The 11,400-nt window shown below is 35.0% G+C and overlaps 1 protein-coding gene across 6 annotated transcripts in view; it reads right to left on the minus strand.

The window, feature by feature from the left end:
- Nucleotides 1-11,400, minus strand: part of PKN2 (protein kinase N2) — a 157,442-nt gene that overhangs the window by 45,966 nt on the left and 100,076 nt on the right. For all 6 annotated transcript variants that reach the window (XM_005885314.2, XM_014532603.1, XM_014532604.1 and 3 more), the window contains exons 7-8: nt 3,201-3,386; nt 1,560-1,669 (exon numbers count right to left, since the gene is read on the minus strand). In XM_005885314.2, coding sequence (XP_005885376.1) covers nt 1,560-1,669; nt 3,201-3,386 — 296 coding nt within the window. The remainder of the gene's footprint in view (nt 1-1,559; nt 1,670-3,200; nt 3,387-11,400) is intronic.

An 11,400-nucleotide genomic window follows, 5' to 3' on the forward strand; every position in this document is an offset into this window, starting at 1 on the left:
CTTGGAGAGAGGAGACGTATGCTTTGTATCTTCTGCTAGGAACACTCTCCCTGGATCTCTAAGTCTGGCTACGTTTCACCCATCAGGTCTCAGGTTAAATGTAGCCTTCTCAAAGAGACTTTCCCTAATTACTCTATTCAAGTTAGCCCCCATCTTATTTAATTACACCATCCCACTTACTTCCTTCATTGCACTTGTATATTAAAAAAAAAATTGTTTGCTATTTATCTTCATTCATTAGAATTTAAGGTCCATAAATTATGGAAATTGAACTATCTTGATTAAGTATCACCAGCATGTAGAATGATGTTTGGCATAGAACAGAAAATCAGTGATTATTAAGATTATGAGTTCCATGACAGCAGTGAGTATATATTCTCTCTGTAAACTAGAACTAGTAAAATGCCTGGTACATGTAAGATGGTAAATAAATATTTGTGAAATAAATGGAGTGATCTTATCCACTTGGCATTCACTAATCAGAAGACTTCCATATACACATATTCGAACCAAGAAAAGCAATGATGAGGGGCCTGATTAGGATGCTGGTTGTGAGGATTAAAAAAAATTATAAATTAGAAAAATATTTTAAAAGTAGAAGATAGAGCAGTAACTGCCACTTCATATCATCATTAAGAATTATAAATCATAAGTATTAATATATATAATTTAAAAAACGACATATGTACCATCAATCTGAATACTAAATGATAAAAAACTTAATATCTTTTTTACATTTTAGATAAAATCATGATTAAGTTTTATTATTTTCTTCCATTCTCCAATGGATGTATTAGAATTAAATAATAAAGTTATTTATCATCATGGATTTATTTATTTTTTAATCCTCTTCTAAGGATTATGTTTTTGTTATTGATTTTAGAGAGAGAGGAAGGTAGAGAGAGAGAGAGAAACATTGATGTGAAAAAGAAACATCGATCAGCTGCCTCTTGTACACACCCCAACTGGGGAAAAAACCTGCAACCTGAGTATGTGCCCTGATTGGGAATCAAACCAGCAACCTTTCAGGTACGGGACAACACTCCAACTGAGTTGCACTGGCCAGGGCTCAGCATGAATTTAAATTTACTGCAGGACAAGTTAACCTCTATGGCTACAGATTGCATTCTAGCCATTCACATCATTTATGAAAGCCACTGAGACACATGGAGGGCTGGATGACTAAGCATAATAGCTGGTTTCAAATCCAGCTTTGATAATATAACCCAGAAATGGTGGGTCAGAAGAATCACCTTAGTGCTTAGAGAGTGCATTATTAACATAAAATATATTTCAATATTAGATCTCACCTGGTTGCCAATCTTTCAGGTTAAGACAAACTACACATTTTCAAATCACTATGCAAATGAAAGCTACAGCAGCAATCTGATATTCACCTCTATCTTAAGGTAGATTTAGGTATAATTCAACAGATGACAAATGTCAAGAATACTAGGTTCTTCAATTCTATTAAAAATAAAACTTCTGTCTTATGAAACATAAATTTTACGTTCAAAATGAATATAAGGAAAATTCAAGTAAAAAGTTTCTCATCTTACCCTGTCTAGTTCCAGTGTAAACTTCTGGTCCCATGACTGATTGGAAATGGGTTTCCAGCTTGTTTGACCAACCACAGTATTATCTAGCTTCAAAACTGCACAGACATCATCTGTAATTACAATTTATAAACTTGCTTAAATATTTTAAAACATTTAAAATAGAGGTAGCACTGTTTAACAGAAATAAAAGTTTTCCAATCCTTTGAAAATAAAGTTTTTCTTATTCAATACTGAAGCTTCTGAATCTTAAATAGCTAGTTTTATTTATACATACACTACTACACACTCCCAAATGATCCTGTTTGACAAAAACAAAAATATCAACTTCTATTTTATTTATATTAGAAAATAATTAAAAGGGTGAACATGTGACCATTAGCTGTCTGCCACAATGTGTGTATATGTTTGTAGAGCTGACCACTGAATATGTGAGGGTTAGGGGTGTTGAACCCCCGTGAAGACAAAAATCTGCATAACTTTTGACTCTCCCAAAACTTAACTACTAACAGCTTACTGCTGACCGGAAGCCTTACCAATAATATAAACAGTCAAAGAACACACATTTTGTATGTTAAATGTATTGTGCACTGTATTCTTACAATAAAGTAAGCTAGAAAAAAGAAAATATTTAAAAACCATGAGAAAGTACATTTATAGTACTGTACATATTTATTGAAAAGAATCTGCAGATAAGCAGACCTGAATAATTCAAATTTGTGTTGTTCAAGGGTATACCAATAGCAATCATCCAGTCTGTCTCCCTTTATATTTGCTATGTATAGTTTGTTACCTTAGACATTTTAAATTTTCACATTTTTCCTAAAGTCTCTCTCTACCTACAGGAAAACAAAAACATATTCATCTTTGTTCTCTGTGCTAGGTGAAAATGTCATGTGCCTTTCTCTCTAGTTATACATTTATATCATTTTATAATTATACTTTTTTAATTGATTGATTTTAGAAAGAGAAAGGGAGAAACATCCATTTGTTGTTTCACTTATTTATGCATTCATTGGTTCTTTCTTGTATGTGTCCTGACCAGGGATAGAACCCACAACCTTGGCGTACTGGGATGATGTTCTAACTAAGCTATCTGGACAGGGCTATAATTATACTTTAGAATGTCTCCAAATACTTCACAAACCTGTTATATTTTACTATTACCATCTTCACCTGCTCCCCCATTTCAATATACTACTGGATAGTGGGCTACTATTTTAGTAAACACATTTGTCCAGTGGTTAGTTATCAAAGTTCAATGTTAGTTTAGAAATGCCACTGTATCATTAAAAGAATCAAGATGTGGCAAGTCCCACAGCCTCTGTACAATTTGAGTTTGGTGTAGAGAGTGATATCTAATATTTCATTCTTCCAAAAGAATTAATGCTATACCGTATGTCATTCAGTTTTCTAATTAATGCTATGTCATTCAGTTTTCTAACGTTTTCAATAAAGTAAATTTTGTTGCCTTTTTTCATGTTCCTGTCATTATAGCTTTTAAAATTAAACTATGAAAATCATTATTTTAACGGGTTTTTTTTGGTCCAACTTTGACTCTCCCCATTCTACTGTGTCCCCAATGCTAAGTTCTTTGTTCTTTAATTTGTTATATATGATTTTTAAAAAATCTAGTTACTGAACTGGATAAGTCATCGGTTTTTAGGAGGTTTCGACTACTTCCACTTTTACTTTTGCTCGTTCTGCTCATGAAAGATGATCTGGTTTCACTTGGACTCCAACCAGGTAGTGCAACTGATGTTGCTTTTGACCGTCCAGGGACATTTTCTAGGATATCTTGACAGCCCATAAGACGAACTTCCAGAGTACCTGTTAGCATAAAAAAATATCAAATAAGAACATTAATTCTATTTTTTAAAATCTTTATTGTTGAAATTATTACATAGGTCCTCCTTTTCCCCCCAAACCTTTTCCAGCCCACTCCCACCCTAAGAACATTAATGCTTAATATATAAAATTCAGCCCTAACCAGTCTGGCTCAGTGGATAGAGCGTCGGCCTGCGGACTGAAGGGTCCCAGGTTCGATTCCCGTCAAGGGTATGTACCTTGGTTGCGGGCACATCCCCAGTAGGGGACGTCAGGATGCAGCTGATCGATGTTTCTCTCTCATCAATGTTTCTAACTCTCTATCCCTCTCCCTTCCTCTCTGTAAAAAATCAATAAAATATTTTTTTTTAAAAAATTCAGTCTTTGTTAGCTATTTAAAAATGGGGAGGTGGGAGGGGCTGGCTGAGGGGGAGGAGAGACTTGTAAAGTAGCAAAATCTCTTCTCCCAGAGGATCTGTGGTATAACTATCATCTTTCTTATTTTAATTAGAGAAACCTATTGAAAAATCTTAAGGCAACTATATGAAATTTTATAGAAAAAAACAGCACCTCCCGATACTGTCTGTAGGGCATAAAACAAGTTATATAAACTTCCTGTGTATCTGAATACTCACTTCTAGAATTACATGGAAGAATTACAGAATAATGTGGATAGAACATGTGGGAGGGGAAACACATAGCTAATATGCCTATTAAAATAAACATACAGAAATTAGAAATTTGACCATGAATAACAGCTGTGTTTAATAGTTATATAGTTAACATAGAAAAGGACTTTACAGGTTTCTTTTGCATAAATAAATGGGTTTCTGTTCTATATGAAGATGTAAAATAACATCTTTCCATTCTAATAGTTTAGTCAAATAATTATGGTGTGTAATTATCTAAGCACAAAGTAATTGCAATTTCCTTAGGCAAATAAATACTAATGGTGTTCAAAATGAAAATGAGGAACTGTTAGGGCACCTGGAGTTACGGCTTTGACATCATTGGGCTAGACATAGTGTACTAAGATTTAAAAATGATGCTTTAGGCCCTAGCCGGTTTGGCTCACTGGTTAGAGCGTTGGCCTGGGGACTGAAGGGTCCCAGGTTCGATTCCAGTCAAGGGCATGTACCTTGGTTGCATTCACATCCCCAGTAGCGGGTGTGCGGGAGGCAGCTGATCAATGCTTCTCTCTCATTGATGTTTCTAGCTCTCTACCCCTCTCCCTTCCTCTCTGTAAAAAAGCAATAAAATATATTTTTTTTAAATGATGCTTTAGTATTAAAATTTTGGATATTGCACATAGAATAACAATTTAGGAAGAGTACTTCTTCCTGGTAAAAGCTGTCCCAATAAACTTAAATAATTAAAGATTAATTTTATTTAAAGTTTTTAAATATCTAAAAGTAACCAAAGGGCTTTTAACAGAGTAAAAAAGCCTGGATTTGCCTTCAACTCAAACAACTAACAAAATCAAGACAAAATATTTTGGGGAAAAAGTATTAAAATACTGGATTTCAGGCAATGAAAAACAGTGATCCCTAAGAGATGGGAAACAAATGAGATGAACTCTAAGACTGATTCAGCTTACTGCCTTGAGAATATCCAGGACACAGCGCAGGGACAGAGAATCTCAGGTGGAGCCAAATGGACTACCTGAGTTAAGGAGACAGAACTGAGACTGAAATGACCCAGGCAACTAGAGTTCATAGAAGACAGCTGGCCAGAGACAAAACTCCTTGGATTTACAGAGGGTTCCTCTGATCAAGTATTCAGTCTTGACCCAGTAGTAGCGAATAATTACTCTTGGACTAAACAATGCTCTGGTCCCACACAACAAATCTTAAAAGCAATCCCCAAAATATTAAACTGTTTCCAAGTAATTTAACTGTGACCTAGCACAAAGCTCAAGAAGATTTACAGAATTACACAAATATCCAGCACTCAACAAGCTAAAATTCAAAATGTCTGGCATCTAAGCAGAGATTACCAACTGTATTTGTTTTCTACTGCTGCATTTTCAATGACCACAAACTTAGTTTGAACCAATACCCATTTATTATCTCACAGTTCTGTGGGTCAGAGTCTGCGTGGGCTGCTCTGCACTTTCTGCTAAAGATCTCACAAGGCCAAAATCATTGTCTTCCAGACAAGGCTCTTATCTGGAAGCTCTGAAGAAAAATCTGCTTCCAAGCTATTCAGGCTGTTGCAGAATCCAGTTTCTAGTATCCATAGGACTGGGGAAGCTCTTTTCTTGCTGGCTAACAGCTAGGGAACGTTTTCAAGTTCTAGTAGCCACCTGCATTACTCCTCATGTGGCCCCCTCCTTTGTGAGCCAGCAATGGCACATAAAATTCTTCTCATGATTCAGATTTCTCTGATTTCCTCTCTGCCCTCAGTGTCTGAAAATTCTCTGCTTTTAAGGAGCTCATGTGATTATATTAGGCCTACCAGATAATTTTCCTTTACATTAACTCAAATTCAACTAACTGATTTAAAAGTAAATAAACAAAAATAACAACTAATTAGTAGTACCTTAATCACATAAGTGAAAACAACCCAAATAGCAATGGCAGTTGAATGGATAAACAAATTTTGGTATATTCACAAAACTGAATACTAATAATAAACAGAAAAAATTATTAATTCACACAACATAGATGAAAATCAAAATAATTATTCAGAGTGAACACGAACAGATTACCCCAGCAAAGAAAATGGAATATACTGTGATTCCATTAATTGATTGATTTCAGAGAGGGAGAAACATCAATAATGAGAGAGAATCATTGATTGGCTGCCTCTTGCATGCCCCACACTGGGGATCAAGCCTATAACCCAGGCATTCCTTAACCAGAATCGAACCCAGAAACTTTCAGTCTGCAGGGCCACACTCTACCCACTGAGCAAAACCAGCTAGCACTATTGTGATTCCTTTGATATAAAATTCTACAAAATGCAAACTAATATGTAGTGACAGAAAACAGATCAGTGATTGCCTTGGGGCAGTTATGGATAAGGAGAGCATGAGAAGAGCAGCAAAGACGGATTACATGAAGCATTTGAAGACACTTTTGGGGACATAGTAATTATCTTGATTGTGGTGATGGTTTCACAACTTTAAATATGACAAAGCTTATCAAATTATAGCTTTTAAATATGTGTAGTTTATTGTATGTCAATTATACCTCAATAAAACTATTCTAATAACTGGACATTGATGATTGTGGCACAACCACATAGCTTTACTAAAAATCAGAAAATAGTATGCTTAAAATGAGTGAATTCTATGGTATGTAAATTATGTTTCAATAAAGCTGCTAAGAGTGGAGTGGAGGAAGCTCCAATCTTCTGTTTGGTTGGCTATGCAAATCTTACCTAATGTAAAATGTTAAGGCAGATTAAGTATAATGGATTCCATTTTAATTTTAGTTCAAAAGAAACAACTTGTGTTTGTGTGTTTTATTTGCTTTTTTGTTGTTAAACGGGAAAACTTAGCTCATTTTCAGTGTAAATGCTCAGCTGTAAAAGTAATCCTGGGAAAACTAAAAACATCTGGTTACTACCTCAAACCCTGGTAGCTTATTAAATATTTTAGTAATTTCAGTATTAGGAGATAACAATGCTCAACACCTGCTTTCATTTAGGAAAAAAGAAATCTAGAGGAATTTAAGATCTTTATTAAGCATCTAGAAGTTTCTTTCTTTTATGAGGTAATACAATTGCAATTTCATATAACCATATTAGAAATAGCTTAAAATTACATTTTTTTTACTTTTATAGCCCATAATATAAAATATTTAAAACAAGCAACTCCAAGAAGTAAATGTTTATTTTCATATGCAGTACCTATGAATTCCATTAGAACAAGTAAATGTATTTTTATTTTAACTTTCTGGAAAAACTACTTTATATAAAAAATTACATTTTACTAAATTCAACATTTAATCTTGGTACAAGTGAGTAGCATTTTTTAATTTTGAGAAAATATTCTTTAATAAAAACTATTCAGTGTCTCAAAATGTGGACCTGAAAGATTCAATTACACATTATATCACAGTAGCAACAAATATGTAAGTACAGTATTATAACCATACAACCACAAAATGAACCAGAGAACAAATGAGACAAACCATACATTATAGCATTCAGTGAAAACTCAGGATGGTAAATGTTCTTACTAATCCTTCATCATGTCTACTCCGTTATTTACACCAATACTATGTCTCTTCCCAGTTACCTCATATTTAGTGGAATTTTTCTAAAAAAGTATCTGTATTAAGAATTCAGATACTTCTTTTAGACTGCCGATTTATATCACTTTGAGTAAAGTTCAACTTCAGGAATAAAGAAAAGGAAAAGAATTAAAAAGAAATTAAAGAATTGGGGAGAAGAGCCAACCAGAATAGGAAAGGGAAACAATTTCTAGCTATATCTGCTGATTTTCTAAAACATGGCTTTATTACTTTTCTAGAACTAGTAATTTTCAAATATTAGAAAACCATATTTTAATCATTCAGAAATTCTTGAATATTAATGTGTTCATTACTAAACCATAAGATAGTAAAACTTAGATAATTATTGTCCTTGTCTTTTTATTGTAAAATATTTACCAAGTTGAGTAGAGCTCCCTTATCCATAGTTTCGCTTTCCAGTTTCAGTTACCCATGGTCAACCTCAGTCTGAATATGCTAAATGAAAAATTCCAGAAATAAACAACTCATAAGATTTAAACTGTGTGCTGTTCTGAGTCACATGATGAAATCTCGCACTATCCTGCTCCTTCCTGCCTGGGACATGAATCATCCCTCTGTCCAGTGTATCCACAGTGTAGAAGCTACCCATCCCTTAGTCACGTTGCAGCTGTCTCAGTTATCAGATCTATTTGTCATATCACAGTGCTTGTATCTTAGTAACCCTTATTTTACTTAATGGCCCCAAAGCACAAGAGTAGTGATGCTGGCAATTTGGATAAGCCAGAGAAGCCATAAAGTGTGTTAAATGAGAAGGTGAAAATTTTTGACTCAATAAGGAAAGAAAAAATATTTTACACTAAGGTTGCTAAGATCTACTGTGAAACAAAGTTCTATCTGTGACATTGTGAAGGACAAAGAAATTCCTGCTAATTTTGCTGTTATACCTCAAACTGCAAAAGTTACAGCCACGGTGTACGATAAGTGCTTATAAATATGATGGAAAAGGTGTTAAATTTGTGGGTGAAAGCATGAATAGAAAACAGGTTCTGACTGACAGCAGCATGTTGCACCACAAAGTAATGAGCCTACATGAAGACTTCAGTAAGGGATCCCCTGAAATGAGTGACACCAAGCCATTTATTGCCAAGTAAGTGATGGTTATGCACATTCAGGAAAAGGTTTGGGATTTCATCATCTAATATCATCACAAGAAAAAAAGTGAGAGAGACCACATTCACAAACTTTTATTACATTATATTACAGTTGTTCTATTTTAATACTACTATTCTAATCTCTTGACCTCACACCGACTCTTTGGTGGGAGGACCAATGCTCTAACCACTGAACACACCAGCCAGGGTGTATGTTTGTATTCTTGATGTTATCCCAGAGGCTGCTTACTTAGTCTCTGTTTCCCTTATTTATTTATTTTTTACAAGAATAAATGTTTACTAATGTACAGACATTTTGGGAGCCCAGAGACCAGATATAAACATAAAAACAGGTATCAGCTATCACAGATATCAGAAATTACAAGTGTGAGGCAAGCACAGGAATCAGAATCTTCCTGCCAATAAGTACCCAAAGCCTAGTGCACAAACATGAATCATGTCTCTCTGGTTTGAACCAACAAGATCTCTCCCAAAAACCTGGCTTTAGTAGAGCTTAAAAAGAAATTCTCATAAATGTCCTTAAAGTATCAAATCAGGCATCAAATGGGTAAGGTCAGTTGCAAACCATTTCAATTCCATTAAATTTTACCTCCTGTTTGATTTTACTTTTAATTAGGAGCATATAAATTTAGGCTTATTGATGAAATTATTTTTTATCATTATAAATATTTTCTTTTTTTCTAAAATACTCTTCAACTTGCAGTTTATTTGATCTGTTTTTAGTAGAGTTAGACCATTCTTCCCATGCGTAAAGTAACTTAGTGAATGTTTTCCATTCTTTTATTTTCAACCTGTTTGCTTTATTTAATATTTAAAGTGAAATGTATTAACAATCCCATTTACCATCGCACCAAAAAAATTAAGCTACCTAGGAATAAACTTAATTAAAGAGGTAAAAGACCTCTACTCAGAAAACTACAGGACGTTGAAAAAAAAGATAGAGGAAGACATAAACAGATGGAAGAACATACCATGTTCTTGGATTGATAGAATCAACATCATTAAAATGTCCATACTACCCAAAGCAATCTATAAATTCAACGCACTTCCCATTAAAATACCAATGGCATACTTCACAGATCTAGAACGAACTCTCCAAAAATTCATCTGGAATAAAAAAAGACCCCGAATAGCTGCAGCAATCCTGAGAAAGAACAAAGTAGGTGGGATCTCAATGCCAGATATCAAGCTGTATTACAAAGCCACTGTTCTCAAAACTGCCTGGTACTGGCACAAGAACAGACATATAGATCAATGGAATAGAATAGAGACCCCAGAAATCAGCCCGAACCAATATGCTCAATTAATATTTGACAAAGGAGGCAAGAACATACAATGGAGCCAAGGTAGTCTCTTCAATAAATGGTGTTGGGAAAATTGGACAGATATATGCAAGAAAATGAAACTAGACCACCAACTTACACCATACACAAGAATAAACTCAAAATGGATAAAGGACTTAAATGTACGACAGGAAACCATAAAAATTCTAGAAGAATCCAAAGGCAACAAAATCTCAGACATATGCCAAAGCAATTTCTTCACTGATACAGCTCCTAGGGCAGTTGAAACTAAAGAGAAAATGAACAAATGGGACTACATCAAAATAAAAAGCTTCTGCACAGCAAAAGAAACCATCAACAAAACAACAAGAAAACCCACTGCGTGGGAAAACATATTTGCCAACGTCATATCTGATAAGGGCCTAATCTCCAAAATTTATAGGGAACTCATACAACTTAACAAAAAGAAGATAAACAATCCAATCAAAAAATGGGCAAAGGATCTAAATAGACACCTTTCAAAAGAGGACATTCAGAAAGCCAAGAGACATATGAAAACATGCTCAAAGTCACTAATCATCCGAGAGATGCAAATCAAAACAACAATGAGGTACCATCTCACACCTGTCAGAATGGCTATCATCAACAAATCAACAAACGACAAGTGCTGGAGAGGATGTGGAGAAAAAGGAACACTTGTGCACTGCTGGTGGGAATGCAGACTGGTGCAGCCACTATGGAAGACAGTATGGAGTTTCCTCAAAAAACTGGAAATGGAACTCCCATTTGACCCTGTGATCCCACTTCTAGGAATATATCCCAAGAAACCAGAAACACCAATCAGAAAGGATATGTGCACCCATATGTTCATAGCAGCACAATTCACCATAGCTAAGATCTGGAAACAGCCTAAGTGCCCATCAGTAGATGAATGGATTAGAAAACTGTGGTACATCTACACGATGGAATACTATGCTGCTGTAAAAAAGAAGGAACTCTTACAATTTGCAACGGCATGGATGGAGCTGGAGAGCATTATGCTAAGTGAAATAAGCCAGTCAATGAAGGAAAAATACCACATGATCTCACTCATTCATGGATAATAAAGACCATTACAAACTTTTGAACAATAATAGATACAGAGGCAGAGCTGCCTCAAACTGATTGTCAAACTGCAGTGGGAAGGCCAGAGAGGGTTGGGGGGCAGAAGGGAGGGGAGTAAGAGATCAACCGAAGGACTTGTATGCATGCATATAAGCAAAACCAATGGACATAAGACACTGGGGGGTAGGGGAGGCCAGGGGATTGTCAAGGGCGGAGATAAAAAAGGACACATATATAATACCCTTTGTAATACTTT

Source organism: Myotis brandtii, unplaced genomic scaffold (assembly GCF_000412655.1).
Source record: "Myotis brandtii unplaced genomic scaffold, ASM41265v1 scaffold90, whole genome shotgun sequence".
In the NCBI taxonomy this organism is placed as follows: Eukaryota; Metazoa; Chordata; class Mammalia; order Chiroptera; family Vespertilionidae; genus Myotis; species Myotis brandtii.